General features: G+C 53.1%; 1 protein-coding gene across 1 annotated transcript in view; it reads right to left on the bottom strand.

Moving 5' to 3' along the window:
* Positions 1-1,608: 1,608 nt before the first annotated feature.
* LOC127575530 (equilibrative nucleoside transporter 1-like) overlaps positions 1,609-17,549 on the bottom strand; it is a 34,080-nt gene continuing 18,139 nt past the window's right edge. Inside the window, exons 8-12 of the mRNA XM_052025462.1 lie at positions 16,650-16,750; positions 15,008-15,116; positions 14,286-14,371; positions 5,352-5,548; positions 1,609-1,993 (exon numbers count right to left, since the gene is read on the bottom strand). Coding sequence (XP_051881422.1) covers positions 1,882-1,993; positions 5,352-5,548; positions 14,286-14,371; positions 15,008-15,116; positions 16,650-16,750 — 605 coding nt within the window. The 3' untranslated portion in view covers positions 1,609-1,881. The remainder of the gene's footprint in view (positions 1,994-5,351; positions 5,549-14,285; positions 14,372-15,007; positions 15,117-16,649; positions 16,751-17,549) is intronic.

Here is a 17,549-nt window from a genome sequence, read left to right as displayed (position 1 = left end):
ATGCTTTGGTGCAGCGTCACCCTGGGAAACCTGCCAACCTCGCAACTCTGTGGCTTTTACACAGTCATAGCACTGTGATCTGTCAGCGCCAAAGAAAGGTGGTGGTGAAGTTTGTAGCCCCTTGTATTCAACTGTTGCAGGGAGAGTAGGTTGAAGGTATCACAATGACAAGCCACTTAGATTAATCAGCATGCCTTTATAAACACATATACACCAAAGCATAAAAATATATACTGTATTAAAACTAGAGTTATTGCTGAGGCTTGGTCCTCTGACAGAGCCATGTACACTGCTTGGCTCCTGGCTGTTGAGGAACCATGGCCTGTAATATCACTGAGTTCTGTAGGAGATCCCTAGCGCCTCCCGCTTCTGCACTAGTGGTAGAGCAATTAAATCAACGTTAGTCTGGTTCGGGTAGCACCCCGACTCTCTGGTTATTGGGAAGCATGTCTCTGGCTGAGGGGGAGAGAGAGGGGAGGTGTTGGGAGAGCAGCCTTGGCCCTATTCTTCACCAAGGCCCTCACCCCTCCCCTCTCATTCTCCCCTGTGCAAGGGGACTGGACTCTTTCACAAGTGGCCAATCTGATGGCACCGGATGGGGTTAAACTGGAGGGGGAGGTAGAGTGGAGGGGGGAGGTAGAGTGGAGGCAGGAGGGAAGTGTAGGGATGGAGGTAGTGAGGGGCTGGGAGGGAGGTGAAAGGAGGAGGGAGCAAAGAAGGGCTGTATAGGCAGAATGGAGGTGGGGTGAAGGGAGGGAAGTTACGGGAGGTGTAGGGTGGAGATAGGAGGGGCTGAGCAGAGGGAGGTGGAGGCAGGGGGAGGTAGAGAGGAGGGGCTGAGCAGAGGGAGGTGTAGGGTGGAGATAGGAGGGGCTGAGCAGAGGGAGGTGGAGGCAGGGGGAGGTAGAGAGGAGGGGCTGAGCAGAGGGAGGTGGAGGCAGGGTGAGGTAGAGAGGAGGGGCTGAGCAGAGGGAGGTGGAGGCAGGGGGAGGTAGAGAGGAGGGGCTGAGCAGAGGGAGGTGGAGGCAGGGGGAGGTAGAGAGGAGGGGCTGAGCAGAGGGAGGTGGAGGCAGGGGGAGGTAGAGAGGAGGGGCTGAGCAGGGGGAGGTGGAGGCAGGGGGAGGTAGAGAGCAGGGGGAGGTAGAGGAGGGGCTGAGCAGAGGGAGGTGGAGGCAGGGGGAGGTAGAGAGGAGGGGCTGAGCAGGGGGAGGTAGAGAGGAGGGGCTGAGCAGAGGGAGGTGGAGGCAGGGGGAGGTAGAGAGGAGGGGCTGAGCAGAGGGAGGTGGAGGCAGGGTGAGGTAGAGAGGAGGGGCTGAGCAGAGGGAGGTGGAGGCAGGGGGAGGTAGAGAGGAGGGGCTGAGCAGAGGGAGGTGGAGGCAGGGGGAGGTAGAGAGGAGGGGCTGAGCAGAGGGAGGTGGAGGCAGGGGGAGGTAGAGAGGAGGGGCTGAGCAGGGGGAGGTAGAGGAGGGGCTGAGCAGAGGGAGGTGGAGGCAGGGGGAGGTAGAGAGGAGGGGCTGAGCAGGGGGAGGTAGAGAGGAGGGGCTGAGCAGAGGGAGGTGGAGGCAGGGGGAGGTAGAGAGGAGGGGCTGAGCAGAGGGAGGTGGAGGCAGGGGGAGGTAGAGAGGAGGGGCTGAGCAGAGGGAGGTGGAGGCAGGGTGAGGTAGAGAGGAGGGGCTGAGCAGAGGGAGGTGGAGGCAGGGGGAGGTAGAGAGGAGGGGCTGAGCAGAGGGAGGTGGAGGCAGGGGGAGGTAGAGAGGAGGGGCTGAGCAGAGGGAGGTGGAGGCAGGGTGAGGTAGAGAGGAGGGGCTGAGCAGAGGGAGGTGGAGGGAGGAGGACTCCCTCTGCAGCCACACCTGGTTCCTCATGAAGGCCAGGATGGGATCAGACCAGTGCACGGATCAGGAAGGACAGGCAGGCTCCCGACGCCAGCCCCAGTGACAGGAAGAATGACATGATGGCTCCAGCTGTCTCCGCCTCCTTCGCTGACACATTCCTGTCAACACATCAAACAATCGTCAGTCAACACCCTTTCCCACGGCAACAAGGCCCCCAACAACCGGTGAAATCCTTCCTGCCAACAACGCCCCACACCCAACAACCAGCCACCATCTCCCTGGCCCTCGCAACACAACTGACACCGAACAACGTGACCAACCCGCCCAACCTGACAACAAGCCTGCCCCCTGACAACAGGGCACACCTCAATACAAGCCCCAGGAAAAGGCCTTGGCCCTGGCAGAAACCCCCCCCTCCCTGATCATCGTAACCTCAGGCCCACCCACAGCAGAAATAGGGGCAGGGTAGCAAAATGGGTGGAAAATTGGCTGGTTGGCAGGAAGCAAAGGGTGGAAATAAAAGGATCTCGTTCTGGTTGGTTACCGGTTACTAGTGGTGTGCCGCAGGGGTCGGTGTTGGGGCCTCTCCTTTTTACCTTGTACATCGATGATTTGGACGATGGAATAAATGGTTGTGTGGCTAAGTTTGCGGATGACACCAAGATAAGTGGAGGAGTAGGGAGCATAGAGGAAATAGAAAGAATGCAGAGGGACCTAGACAGTTTAGGAGAATGGGCAAGGAAATGGCAGATGAGATTCAATGTTGAGAAATGTGCAGTTGTACACTTTGGAAGTAGAAATAAGCGGGTAGATTATTATCTAGAAGGAGAGAAGATTGATAGTGCGGTAGTACAAAGGGACTTGGGGGTACTCATACAAGATACCTTAAAAGTTAACCACCAGGTTGGATCGGTGGTTAAGAAAGCAAATGCTATGTTGGCATTCATCTCGAGAGGTATAGTGTATAAAAGTAAGGAAGTGTTGATGAGGCTCTACGGGGCGCTAGTGAGGCCTCATTTGGAATACTGTGCGCAGTTGTGGGCCCCACATCTTAGGAAGGATGTGCTGACGTTGGAGAGGGTTCAGAGGAGATTTACGAGAATGATTCCAGGAATGAAAGGGCTTAAGTATGATGAGCGTTTGTCGGCTCTTGGACTGTACTCGCTGGAGTACAGAAGGATGAGAGGGGACCTCGTAGCGACATTTAAAATGTTGACAGGTAAGGATAGAGTAGATGTGGCTAGGCTGTTTCCCTTGGTGGGCGTGTCCAGGACCAGAGGGCACAATCTTAGAATTAGAGGGTACAGTTTCAAGACAGAGATGAGGAGAAGTTTCTTTACCCAGAGGGTGGTGAAATTGTGGAACTCCTTGCCACGCACAGCAGTGGAGGCCAGATCAGTGGGGGTATTCAAGGAGGAGATAGACAGATATCTAAATAGTCAGGGTATCAAGGGATATGGGGATAAGGCTGGCAAATGGGATTAGAATTTTTTTTTTCTCTTCTTTTTTTCCCACCCCATTTCTTTTTCCCTTTTCCTTGGAGCAGACTCGATGGGCCGAATGGCCTGCTTCTGCTCCCTTATCTTGTGATCTTGTGATAATCCCCTCACACATCTGCAATGTTCAACAGGATCATGGCCTACCCACCTTCCTGCACTGTCCCCACAACTCCCTCCATTCCCTTTATATCTAAAACGTTACACATCCCTGTCCTGAACATACTCAGTGCCACAGGCCTTGGATAGAGGACTCCAAATATTCACCCCTTCCCATTGTCAGTCCTGAATGGCCAACCCCTTAATGACCCCAGTCTAGACTCCCAGTCAGAAAAAACATCCCTACTACACCTTCCCTGTCAACCCAGGCAGAAATTTGAAATTGGATCCAAAACTAGCTTGGCCATAGAAGACAGAGTAGTGGTGGAGGGTGTTATTCTGGCTGGAGGTCTGTGACCAGTGGTGTTCCACAGGGATCAGTGCTCGGGCTTCTGTTGCTGGTGATACATTTTGTATAATAACGATCTGGATGGGCTGATTAGTAAGTCCGCAGATGATATGAACATTGGTGGAGTTGTGAATAGTGAGGAAGGTTGTCAAAGGATACAGCAAGATGCAGGTCAGTTGGAAATGTGGGCAGAGAAATGGCAGGTGGAGTTTAATCTGGCCAAGTCTGAGGTGTTGCACTTTGGGAGGTCAAATGTAAGAGGAAATTGTACAGTAAATGGTAGGATACTTTGGAGCATCGATGTACAGAGGGACCTTGGGCTCCAAGTCCATAGCTCCCTGAAAGTGGCAACACAAGTAGATAGGGAGGTAAAGGTGTACGGCATGCTTGCCTTCATTGGTCAGGGTGTTGAGCACAAAAGTTGACAAGTCACATTGCAGCGGTATAAAACTTTGGTTCGGCCACACTTGGAGCACTGTGTGCAGTTCCAGCCGCCCCATTACAGGAAGGATGTGGAGGCTTGGGAGAGGGTGCAGAAGAGGTTCAACGGGATGCTGCCTGGATTAGAAGGGATTTGCTATACGGAGAGGCTGGACAAACTTGGGTTGTTTTCTCTGGCGGGATGGAGGCTGAGGTGGTTGATTTGGAGACCTGAAAGAGGTTTATAAAATTATAACAGGCATAGATGGGAGTCTTTATTCCTAGGGTTGAAATGTCAAGTACTAGAGGACACAGCTTTAAGGTGCGAGAGGGAAAGTTTAAAGGAGATTTTTAACAGAGTGGTAGGTGCCTGGACCGCGCTGCCTGGGCTAGTGGTGGAGACAGGTATGATAGCAACATTTAAGAGACATTTAGATACACACAATCTGGCAGGATCATGTGCAAGCAGATGGGATTAAATTAGATTGGCATCATGGTCAGGTTGTGATGCCTGGTTTGGAGACCAGACCTGCCCACCACATTCCAGCTGTGGCTTCCCCAGGACTTTACGTATTCAGGGCAGGATGTACCTACCCTTGTAATAGTTATTGACCACAGAAGCAGACCCTTCAGCCCACCGAATCCATGCCAACCACAAAGCACCCATTTACATCTCCCCACAGCCCCTCAACTTCACCCAGATTCTACCAGCCACCTGCACACTAACAGTAACACAGCAGCCCATTAACATATCAACCCACCCGTCTTTGGGATGTGGTGAGGGAGACATGGGGGGGGCAAGGGAGAGGGTAAGAGGGTGAGCAAGAGAGATGTGGTGGGGGTGTGGAGCAGGTGAGGCGAGGGGCTGTGCATTGGAGAGAAGGGGCAGGTGAAGGAGGCAACGCCGTGCAGGGTAGAGTGTGGAGAGGAAGCTCAGGGCAGGTGGGCAGAGGATCAGCAGGCCAGCTTGGGGAGGGTGCCCTCCCCCTCGCCATGTCCCCCTCCCCGTTCCCTCCTCCCCTCTCCCTCCCCATCTCCCCGTGTCCCCTTCCCCTCCCCATGTCCCCCTCCCTCCTCCCCCTCCCTCCCTGTGTCCTCCTTGCTCCTCCCTCCCTCCTCTCTGCCCCACCCCCCTCCCCCCAGCAGACTCACTGGGGTCCGTAGCACATGCAGAGACTGGCCAGGTAGCCGTTACTGAAGGCGAAGCAGGCCATGAAGCAGATGTACCAGGCGTCGTGTGCGAAGACGACAGGCAGCTGCCGGGGCTGCACGTTACAGAGCATGAAGAGGGGGATGAAGAGGAGCCGAGTGATGACGAAGGCCACCAGCCACTTGCTGTCCTTCCTGGGCTGAGGAACGACAGAGGTTCAAACACTGCACCCAGTGACGTCAGTGCCCAGACTCCGCACTCCACACGTGTCCCTCCCTTCACTAAATCACAGCCCCCAGCACACTGAGGACAGACACTGGACGGGTGGTACTGAGGGAGGGCCACACCCTGGGAGGGGCTCCATTAGCATAACCCCCCCCCCACCCCTTTCACAAGTCTTAATGCTTCCTTGTATTATCATTCCTGGAACTGTCTGCATTCACCCATCGACTGGGTGACCTCTACAACTTGTCCCCACGCCAGTCCTGGCCTCACCCTTTATCCTCTCCATCCCTCGCCCACCTATACAACTTCAAACCTATTGTTCTCTCTCTCCCAGTTCTGCTGAAGGGTCTTCGACCTGAAACATTAACCCTGTTTCTCTTTCCACAGATGCTGCCTGACCTGCTGTGTATTCCATAAGATATAGGAGCAAAATTAGGCCTTTTGGCCCATCAAGTCTGCTCCCCCATTCAATCGTGTCTGATTTCTTTTTCCCAACCCCATTCTTCTGCCTTCTCCTGGTAACCCTTAACCCCCGTACCAATCAAAAACCCATCAATCTCTGCCTTAAATACACCCAATGACTTGTCCTCCACAGCCCTCTGTGGCAATGAATTCCACAGATTCACCGCCCCCTGGCTGAAGAAATTCCTCCTCAACTCAGTTTTAAAGGAATGTCCCTTTATTCTGAGGCTGTGCCCTCAGATCCTAGACTCTCCTACTGATGGAAATATCATTCCCGTCTTCAGACAGAAGAAACATCTCCCTGGTTGATCACAGATGAATCAATTTTCCTTCTGGACTTTTGTACAATATTTCTTCAAATTCTAACCCCTGAAAGGTATAACAGTGGCAATGTGTTCTCCTGATCAACCACTCCAACTTGCCTCACACTCCTTAATAGTTTCCTCTGTTTAGATTTAAGGCACTAGATTTGCATGGAACTATGTTACTTTCAAAGCCAATGTGTTGTGGTCACACTTAACAAGACTGCCAACGATGAATAAAATGAGATTCAAAGTAGCTCTTTGCTTGGTTGTTTCTTCAGTGGATCTAGAAAAACAACACTCACACATTCCTTGAATATATCTTCCAGCTTATTGCAGTAACTCTGATTTGTCCAGTCTACATGTAGGGTAAAGTCTCTCATTATCACTGCATTACCCCACTTGTATGCATCACCAGCTGATTTATGCCACACCCAGTGTCACAAGGACTATTTGGTGACCAATAAATAACTCCTCCCAGTGATATCTATTTCTTGACACAACGCAATTTAATTCCAACCCTACATCATGATCTGTCATGCCAAGGTCATCTGTCACCTCTCCGCCCTCCCTAACGTGCTTCCCCATTCTCCTCCCCCCCCCCCCTTCCCTGTTCCTCCTGAACATTGAATCTGTGGAATGTTGACCTCCCTGCTTGAGTTAGCCTGCAGCCACCATCCAGTAGTGGTGAAGAGATCGTACCCACTCACCCAGTTCATGTGCATTGACCTAGTGGCCAAAATACTGACCATTCAGACAGGGTGCCTTTCATCTTGTCATTGGAATATTCTTCTGTTCTTCAACCTGCATTGATGTTCAACCTCGTTGGTGCTGTCTGTTTAATTCACTCAACACTTCTTTCACAGCCCACTTCTCAGTTAAGTCTCATTGCTTGAATTCCCTTTGAAGTTCTCATTGTATGGGGCAGTACCAAGGGAGGGGCGGGACTGAGAGAGCGCCGAACTGTGGGAGGAGGCCAGACTATTGGCAGGTGTTTTGGGTTGCTTGGTGTGTGAGGTTGTTTAGTTGGGGAGTGTTTGGGGGTTGTCAGGGTTCTGGTTGCTTTAGCGCACGGATACAGTCAAGTATTCCTCTGCCCCATTGTCTTCCCAATCCAGACCCATTCTGAGGGAAGCATTGTATTCCCCGGCCTGGTGTCCCCAACACAGCCAGCTCCCACTTCCCGGCAGCACTCCCTGCAGACCACTGGGTGGGAACAATGTCTTGCTGGGACCTCTCTCAGTTTAACTTTCATGCACTACAAAACCCATAAATGTTCGCTTTATCCTTGGCTGTGGAAATTTGATGTTGCTTTGCATCTTCTAGAAGTCCACAGCACTGTGCCACAGAACATGTTCCCAGGTTCCTGCACCCGTCCTAGCCTCCTGCAGTAAAGGACAACATTTCATCTGTCTCCCAAACTGCCCGCTGTTCCATTACCTTCTCCTTTGCAGCGCAGCAGAGTAGGCCCCTCCTGCACACCGAATCCTGCTTTCTCACACACAAAGTTACCCAGTTCTCTTGACCTCACAGTTTACCACACAAATACTCCATCTGCCTCTGCCTCACCCAGCCTATCCAAATCCCTGGGCAGTCTCCTTGGCATCGACTCGTAGGGCTTCTCACACCAGCCTTTGTAGCAGCAGCAAATTTGGGAACATTCTCAGCCAAGTCATTAGCATGAACCATACGTAGCTGTGGACCCAGCAGTGATCTCTGTGCCAGCCCCTCAGGGACTGCTTCCAACCTGAAAATTAGCTGTTTTGTTTCCCTGCTCTGCCCTCGAACCCACTGTCCAATGCTCACCACTTCTCCACACTCCACCCCCACCCTGACTTTCTGCAGCAGCCTTCCTTGTGGGAGCTCAGCAAATATCCTCTGAAAAATGCAGCTGGATTAAATGCACAGACCCACCCCCCCAATTCCGCACCCTGCGAGTTGTTCTCACACAACCCTGTTACACTCTACCCTTCACTGACCCACTCTGCCCAGACATGTTCTGACTTTGTATGTGCTTTGTTACCATGTCCTCAGTAATCAGCCCTTCACGCCTGCCCTACCCTTCAGATCAGATCTCAGCTGATCTTTTACCCCAGCACCACTTTTCTGCACCAATTCCCAATATCCAAGCATCTATCCAACTCTGTCCTGAGAACACTGTGTCTGAACCTCCACTGCTCCCTTGGGTGGAGGATTCCAAAGATCAAATGCTGTCTGAACACAGAACAGTACAGCACTGGACAGGCCATTCGGCCCAGGATGTTGTGCCGATCTTGATGCCAATTTATACTGAATGTCCTCCTCCTGTGTATCATCCACATCCCTCCATTCCCTTTATATCCATGTGTCTGTCTAAAAGCTCCTTAAACTCCAGCAAACTGCCTGCTTCCACTACTGCCCTGGTAACCCATTCCAGGCACCTCCCACTCTGTGTGTGTGTAAAAAACAACTTGCCCCTCACGGTGCCTTTAAACTCCCCCCACCTAACCTTAAAACCATGTCCTCTGGTGTTTGACATTTCTACCCTAGGGAACAGATTCTGACTGTCTATCACAGTAGTGCAGCGGTTAGTGTAACGCTATTCGACCCGGGTTCAATTCCAGCCGCTGTCTGTAAGGAGTTTGTACGTTCTCCCCGTGTCTGCGTGGGTTTCCTCCGGGTGCTCTGGTTTCCTCCCACATTCCAAAGACGTACGGGTTAGGAGCTGTGGGTGTGCTATGTTGGTGCCGGAAGAGTGGTGACACTTGTGGGCTGCCCCCAGCACACTTTCAGCAATGCATTTCACTGTGTGTTTCAATGTACATGTGACTAATAAATAAATATCTTAATATCTATGCCTCTCATAATTTTAAAAACCTCTGTCAGGTCTCCCCTCAGCCTCTGATGCTCCAGGGAGAACAAACCGGGTTTGTCCAACCTCTCCTTATACCTCCTACCCTCTCATCCAGGCAGCATCCTGGTGAACCTCTCCTGCACCCTCTCTGCAGTCTCCACATCCTTCCTATAATGGGGTGACCAGAATTGCACATAATACTCCAAGTGTGGTCTGACTAAAGTGTTATACAGTTGCAGTCTCTTCTGGGTGAAGAAATTTCTTCTCAGTTCTGAGTGGCTGAGCCCTGGTGCTAAAACAACATCCTGCCTGCATCCACCCTGTCAAGCCCAGGAAGAACTTTGAACGACATCGGGCTAACTAGTAAAGAGTTCTTATCTTGCCATCCTGACTTCCTTACATAGCAGGGTTATATTTTCTCCCTGTCAGTTTGCCGGGACTGGTCTGGGATGTGGGGAACTTTGGAAGCTCATTACTGATGCATGCAGGTCTCTGCAGCCACCTCGAGCCTGGGACACAGCTTGTCGGATCCAGGGCTTGGTCCAGTTTGGGTCTCCTTGGCAATTCCAGTGATTTTTCATGGTTACCCTCCATCTCCACCATTCACATCTCCACAGTTTCCCTCAACACTGGTGCCCCACAAGACTGCATCCTCAGCCCCCTATTTTACTCCCTCTACACTCATGACTGCGTGGCCAGATTCTGCTCCAACTTCATCTACAAGTTTGCAGATGATACCACCATAGTGGGCCGTATCTCAAATTACAATGAGTTGGAGTACAGGAAGGAGAGAGAGCCGAGTGACATAGTGACATGACAACAACCTTTCCCTCTGTCAGCAAAACAAAAGAGCCGGTCATTGACTTCAGGGAGGGGGGCAGTACACACACTCCTGTTTACACCAACGGTGCTGAGGTCAAGAGGGTTGAAAGCTTCAAGTTCCTAGAAGTGATCATCATCAATAGCCTGTCCTGGTCCAACCAAGTAGATGTCATGGCCAAGAAAGCTCACCAGCACCTCTAATTCCACAGAAGGCTATGGAAATTCAGCATGTTCCCAATGACTCTTACCATCTTTTACAAATGCTCCATAGAAAGCATCCGATCCGGATGCATCACGGCTTGGTATGGCAACTGTTCTGTCCATAACCGCAAGAAACTACAGAGAGTTGTGGACACAGCACATCACGGAAACCAGCCTCCCCTCCATGGACTCTGTCTACACTTCTCGCTGCCTCGGTAAAGCAGCCGGCATAATCAAAGACCCCTCCCACCCCGGACATTCTCTCTTCTCCCCCCTCCCATTGGGCAGAAACCTGAAAACATGTACCACCAGGCTCAAGGACAGCTTCTATCCTGCTGTTTAAGACTATTGAACAGTCCCCAGTATGGTAAGATGGACTCTTGACCTCACTATCTATCTCGTTATGACCTTGTACCTTATTGTCTGCCTGCACTGCACTTTCTCTGTAACTCTAACACTTGTAATGATGAATTTTTTTGATGTAATGAACTGATCTGTATGGATGGCATGCAGAACAAAGTTTTTCACTGTACCTCGGTATGTGGGACAGTGATAAACCAATCCAATCTTCAGACCATGGAGTTGTCCTAGATTTATCATTAATACCTCGCCCATTTATTTCTTCTCACTATCATTTCTCCTGGCATTGCCTCAAAGAAACTCTCAGTTATTCTTTGCTCTTTTAGCACAGCTGTAGAACTTTGTAAGTTTATAACTTTCTCATGAATTTACTTTCATGATCCATCTTCTCCCTCTTTATAATTTCTAGTCAATTGTTTCTGCTCCCTAAGATTCTCGCAGCCGAGAAGCTCACTGTGCTTTTTGGCAATAACTTCCCCAATCTGAAGCAATATTTTACATTCTGTTTACCACAGATGGATTAGTTTCCTCGTAAAGTTTTCATTAATGCAAAACGCATTTGCTAAGAACATTTAGGTATTTAAATACTGGCTGTTACTTAAGCATTAGCAAACTTTTAAAATCTGATCTCACCATCAACCTCGGCCAAAGAATCCCTCAAACTGACTTCATTTAATAACAGTTCTAATTTCTGACTGATCTTTGTCTCTCTCGAACGGCACTCAAATTCTTATCTTATTGTGATTACTTTTCCCCAGAGGACCCCGTATGATGTCATTACTAATCAAATCTGTCTCACTGCTAAAGAATAGTTAGAGATCCCGGGATTATTGTTAGCATTGCTGTGAACTTTGTGTTTCATGGTTCCCTCTGTATCCAGTCCGAGGGCCTGTCCCACCCCAACCATTGGCCCTTTTCTCTCAATTCCTGCAAACTTCCTGCTCTCAGGGCTCAAGACCATCCTGCCCTTATATCATCAGGACCCCACTCTCTCCTTTCCCACTTTGTCAGTCCTCTGTAAACACAGTCACATCCAACCTGGGGCAGTTTTGATGCAGAAACATTCACAAATGTTCCACAGATACTGCCCCAACTTGTCAAACATTTCCAGCATCAACAGTTTCTCCCTCCCTCACCCCCATCTTGCTCTGTCTTTTTGTCTCCCTCCAGTCCCTCTCTCGCTCTGTCTCCCCCTCGTCCCTCTCTCTCACTCTGTCTCTCCTTCCAGTCTCTCTCTCCCTCCAGTCTCTCTCTCTCTCTCCCTCTCCCTCCAGTCTCTCTCTCCCTCTCCCTCTCCCTCCAGTCTCTCTCTCTCTCTCTCTCCCTCTCCCTCCAGTCTCTCTCTCTCTCTCTCTCCCTCCAGTCTCTCTCTCTCTCTCTCTCCCTCTCCCTCCAGTCTCTCTCTCTCCCTCTCCCTCCAGTCTCTCTCTCTCCCTCTCCCTCTCCCTCCAGTCTCTCTCTCTCCCTCTCCCTCTCCCTCCAGTCTCTCTCTCTCTCTCCCCCTCTCCCTCCAGTCTCTCTCTCTCCCTCTCTCCCTCCAGTCTCTCTCTCTCCCTCTCTCTCCCCCTCCAGTCTCTCTCTCTCTCCCTCTCCCTCTCCCTCCAGTCTCTCTCTCTCTCTCTCCCTCTCCCTCCAGTCTCTCTCTCTCTCTCTCCCTCCAGTCTCTCTCTCTCTCTCTCCCTCTCCCTCCAGTCTCTCTCTCTCTCTCCCTCTCCCTCCAGTCTCTCTCTCTTTCTCTCCCTCCAGTCTCTCTCTCTCTCTCCCTCTCCCTCCAGTCTCTCTCTCTCTCCCTCTCCCTCCAGTCTCTCTCTCTCTCTCCCTCTCCCTCCAGTCTCTCTCTCTCCCTCTCCCTCTCCCTCCAGTCTCTCTCTCTCTCTCCCTCCAGTCTCTCTCTCTCTCTCTCCCTCCAGTCTCTCTCTCTCTCCCCCTCTCCCTCCAGTCTCTCTCTCTCTCCCTCTCCCTCCAGTCTCTCTCTCTCTCCCTCTCCCTCCAGTCTCTCTCTCTCCCTCTCCCTCCAGTCTCTCTCTCTCTCTCTCCCCCTCTCCCTCCAGTCTCTCTCTCTCTCTCCCTCTCCCTCCAGTCTCTCTCTCTCTCTCTCCCTCTCCCTCCAGTCTCTCTCTCTCTCTCACTCTCTCCCTCCAGTCTCTCTCTCTCTCCCTCTCCCTCCAGTCTCTCTCTCTCACTCTCTCCCTCCAGTCTCTCTCTCTCTCTCACTCTCCCTCCAGTCTCTCTCTCTCCCTCTCCCTCCAGTCTCTCTCTCTCTCTCTCCCTCTCCCTCCAGTCTCTCTCTCTCTCTCTCTCCCTCTCCCTCCAGTCTCTCTCTCTCTCTCTCTCTCTCTCTCCCCCTCTCCCTCCAGTCTCTCTCTCTCTCTCTCCCTCTCCCTCCAGTCTCTCTCTCTCTCTCTCCCTCTCCCTCCAGTCTCTCTCTTTCCCTCTCCCTCTCCCTCCAGTCTCTCTCTCTCTCCCTCCAGTCTCTCTCTCTCTCTCTCTCTCTCTCCCCCCCTCTCCCTCCAGTCTCTCTCTCTCTCTCCCCCTCTCCCTCCAGTCTCTCCATCACTCTGTCTCCCCCTCTAATTCTCAGGCATTCCCTTTCTCCATCGGCTCTCCCTTCTGCCACAGACAGTCAGTGAGCAGTGCCAGTGAGCTGGAATATTCCTGCCCTGTGACCCACTATGAGGAAACGCTGATGCAGGGCTCCTGGGGCCTGTGGCTAAGCCGGCATCAATGGCACCCTTGTTGGTGGTGTGGAGGGGGCAGCACACTCCCCACCACATCCCCTGGATAGGAAGCAGGGAGCCACCCACCAGCACATCCTGCACCGTCGGGCAAAGGCAGCAACCGCAGGTTTACAGCCGCAATAATTCCTTCCATATTCCCCAGACAGACAGGATGGGGGGATGTGCACTTACTGTCAGTGAGTGACAGGGCTCTCCCCTCCCTCAGCCCCTCCATTCACCACACCAGCCCTCAACCCACCTCCCCTCACCTTGGCCCCTCCCGCAGCCCCCTGCGCTGACAGCACTGCCCTGCACACTGTTTGTATTTTAGTCCTGCGTGTGACTACAAGGAGAATAAAAAGAAAACACTGGCAGGGTAGTGCCTAGGGGGGAGGGGGACAGGCAAGAGGGGAGGAAGAGGAGAGGGCAGGTGGCGAAGGGGAGGGTGGCCTCCTCTACATTGGCGGGACCAAACGCAGACGAGGTGACCGTTTGGCAGAACATCTGTGCTCTGCCGTTCCCCCTTCTCGTTCTCCACCCGGCCCACCCCCCCCCCCCCCCCACCAGCTGGATACAGACCAGACGGGGCAAAGGCTGCAGGTTCCCCCGAACTGAAGCCCGAGTGAACCAGATGGGATCTTACAACAATCTGGGAGTTTTGCCATGACCGTTGCTGCTGCCTGGAGATCCGGGTTATTGATGGAGTGAACTCCCACCTGTGTGTAAAGGGCTTGGAGACTGGATCTCTGCATTCCAGGTCTCTGGGTCATTGTCCGGGAGTAAGGCTGTGCGTCTCCCTCCCTCACTACCCTCCCTGCATTCACTCTTTCCCCTCCACCTGCCCCAGGGTGCTGAGGGGTACAGGGGAGGCTGGGGCTGGGGAGTACCCGGGCCATTCCGGCGCCATTGCTGGACTGCACACACACTCGCCTACATGGAGAACACACCCATGTGCAGAGCACACACACACACGTGCAGACCGCACACAAACATGCAGACCGCGCACACACTCACCCACATGCAGAGCGCCGTCAGACTGCGACCCATCCAGTCGAAGACGTTGAACATTAGGAAGCAGGAGATGGGGATGAAGTAAACTCCTGAGGACAGAGACGGGGTGGGGGGTTGAGGGGAGGGGTGGAGTCAGTCACAGAGGAACCCACAACCACTGCCCCTCCACAGGGTAGGAGTGGATTGGAGGGATTCCAGAGACTGGGCACAGACACACCCCAGCCAAGGCCCGCCCCCTCCCCTCCCACTCCCCCTGCACCCATCCATTCCCCCCTCCTCCCACGTCCTGCTCTCTAAGGGGGTAGGCTGGAGGGTCCAAGGGGCCTCACAGTGTTTGCCCTCACCCTCGGCATTACTGAGGCCGCAGTACAGCAGGGTGGGGAATCCAACCCACCTCCCCCTCGAACCCCCACCCTCCTCACCGAACCTTCCCCCTCCCTACCTCCAATCCCCCCCCAAACCCCACCCTCCTCCGAACCCTCCTCTTCCCCTCAAACCCCACCCTCCTTCCTGAACCCCACCTCCCTGAACCTTCCCTCTCCCTCCCCCTCAAACCCCACCTTCCTCCCCAAACTCTCCCCCTCCTCCCCAAACCCCACCCTCTTCCCACACCCTCTCCCCCAAACCACACCACGCGCCACACCTCCTCCTCATACCCCCCAACCCCTCCTCCTCCCTTGGACACACCACCCCCAGCCCACCCTCCCCCCCACCCCCGTACCTACCCCACAGCCCGTCTCCGGAGATGGTGGACACGGCATCCACAGTGACAGACGGGAAAACTCCAATGGTGACGGAGAACACCAGCCACACCAGCACTGCCTTGGGCCAGATCTGGGGGGAGAGGGGGGCAGGTTACACTGGGCACTGCAGGAGGGGTGAGGGGGCAGGGTTACACTGGGCACCATAAGGGGGTGGGGTCAGGGGGGGCAGGGTTACTGGGCACCATGAGGGGGGGTCTGGGGGAGTGAGGTGAGGGCAGGGTTACACTGGGCACCATGAGGGGGTGTGGGGAGAGAGAGACACACATACAAACAGAGAGGGAGACAGGCCACACTCACACAGAGAGAGGCAGACAGAAAAAGACAAGAGACACACACACACACACACACACACACAGAGTCATTGTCAGGGTTACGCTAAAAACCATAACCATGGATAGAGAGAGGGGTCACAGTGGTTAGGTGGGTGTAAAAAGAGAGAGTGTGTGAGCATGTTAGAGTGGTATAGAGAGAGAGAGAGAGAGAGAGAGAGAGAGAGAGAGAGAGAGAGAGAGAGAGAGAGAGAGAGAAGCAGGAAGAGACAGAGAGAGAGTGTTACATTAGAGTCTTAAATAAAAACAAAGATATAGCCAGGAAGATCCCGGACAGGATATCTGTTCCCCTCCAGTGAAGGTACAACCCATCCCTCATGTACAGGTCGCCCCTGCCCCTGAAGAGGTCCCAATGATCCAAGAACCTGAAACCTTGCCCCCTGCACCAGTTCCTCAGCCACACATTCATCTGTTCTATCATTCCTAATCCTGCCCTGACTAGCATGTGGCACCGGGAGTAATCCAGAGATTCAAGGACCTGCTTTTCAGCCCCTTTCCTAACCCCCTATATTTACTCTGCAGGGCCTCATCCTACTTTCTACCCGTCATTTGTACCAACGTGCACCACGACTTCTGGCTGCTCCCCCTCCCCCTTGAGAATGTTCTGCAGCTGCTCCGAGACATCCTCAACCTGGGAGGCAACACTCCATCCTGACATCTCCTTTGTGGTCACAGAATTTCCTGTCTGACCCCCTCACCATCGAGTCTCCTTTCACTATCGCCCTGTCTGACTTTACAGAGCTGGCCTCATCACCCCAAGGTCCACGTGCTCTCTCCTTGTTGACCCACTTCCTGCATGGGACCTTATGAAAAGTCTCCCAAAAACCCAAATACATCACACCAGTGGCTCCCCTTTATCTATTCTGCTGGCCAGAGTCTTAGAGTCATTGTGTAGCACAGAAGGAGGCCCTTCACCCACCGTATTTATACTGTCCCTTGTACCCATTGACAATAATCCCATTTGCTTGCATTAGGTCTCTAGCCTTCTAGGCTTTGGCAATTCAAGTGCTCGTCCAGATACTCCTTAAATGTCACAGGAGTCTCAGCTCCACGACCCCAGGCAGTGCCTTCTACACCCCTCTCATCTTCAGAGAACTCCAGTCGATTAGTCAGATTCACCCGTCATAAATCCAGGTTGACTCTGCGCAATCCTGGTACTCGTGTCCTTCATTATAAAGTCCAGAAGAGATTCAGACAGAGACAGAAAGACAGAGAGAGAGAGACAGAGATAGAGAGAGACAGACAGAGATAGAGAGAGAGAGAGAGAGGTTCACCTTCCTCAGGATGCTAATAAGTGACAGCCCCTCGTCAGTCTCCGCACTGTGGGTCTCCATTAGGTGTGCTGATGGCCTCCTCTCACTGCTGCCGGTTGGATCTGTGCCGAAAGAGAGAGTCAGGGAGTGATGCTGGAGTTTCCCTCAGACTGGAGGTCCAGTGGGATCACATCCCAGGATCATTTTGACCGTTCCCCACCCCCCCACCCCCTGTGCTCTCCTACTGCCCAGGTCATTGACCTACAGTGGTTCCTGGCCCAGTGAGGCCTCGTGCCCAATTCCTGTCACTCCCCCCCCCCCCCCCCCCCCCCCCCCCCCCCCCCCCCCCCCCGTAACCTCCTCCATCCCAGTAACCCTCCGAGATCTCGGTCCTCCCCCAAATCCCACCTTGACCCTCATGGGGCTGGTAGGTGACAGGTGGAATCAATTTAAGGGCAGGGGTGTGGAGGGGGGGTGATGGACAGATGGAATCAGATGGGGGGGGGGGAAGAGTCTCATTAATGGGGGGAGGGGGGGAATAGAAGAAGAGAAACCCTGGTCGGAGTGGGTTACCTGTAACTGGAAGATTCGATGTCCATACGGTTGGGTTGTAGGCTCCCCGAGTGTAAGAAGAGGAGCTGCTCTGCTTGTTGTGTGGTATGAGCATCAAGTGTTCCCACTCCCCCAGCCTTCCTCTCCCACTCCCTCCACCCACCCAGGGCCTCTCTCCCTTTGTTCCACCCCCCCCCCCTGCCGACTCTCGCCAGCCCCTACCCCACACTCCTTCATTCCCAGATCTTTGAGCGGACTGTTCATTACCCGCCGTGGTAACTCCTTTCACAGCTGTTACATTCCACTGGCCTGAGGTGGACCCAAGCCCAGGACTTACAGCAGTACAGCACAGGAACAGGCCCTTCGGCC

The sequence above is a fragment of the Pristis pectinata genome, chromosome 10 (assembly GCF_009764475.1).
Source record: "Pristis pectinata isolate sPriPec2 chromosome 10, sPriPec2.1.pri, whole genome shotgun sequence".
Lineage (NCBI taxonomy): Eukaryota > Metazoa > Chordata > Chondrichthyes > Rhinopristiformes > Pristidae > Pristis > Pristis pectinata.
This window is presented reverse-complemented; position numbering and strand designations above follow the sequence as displayed.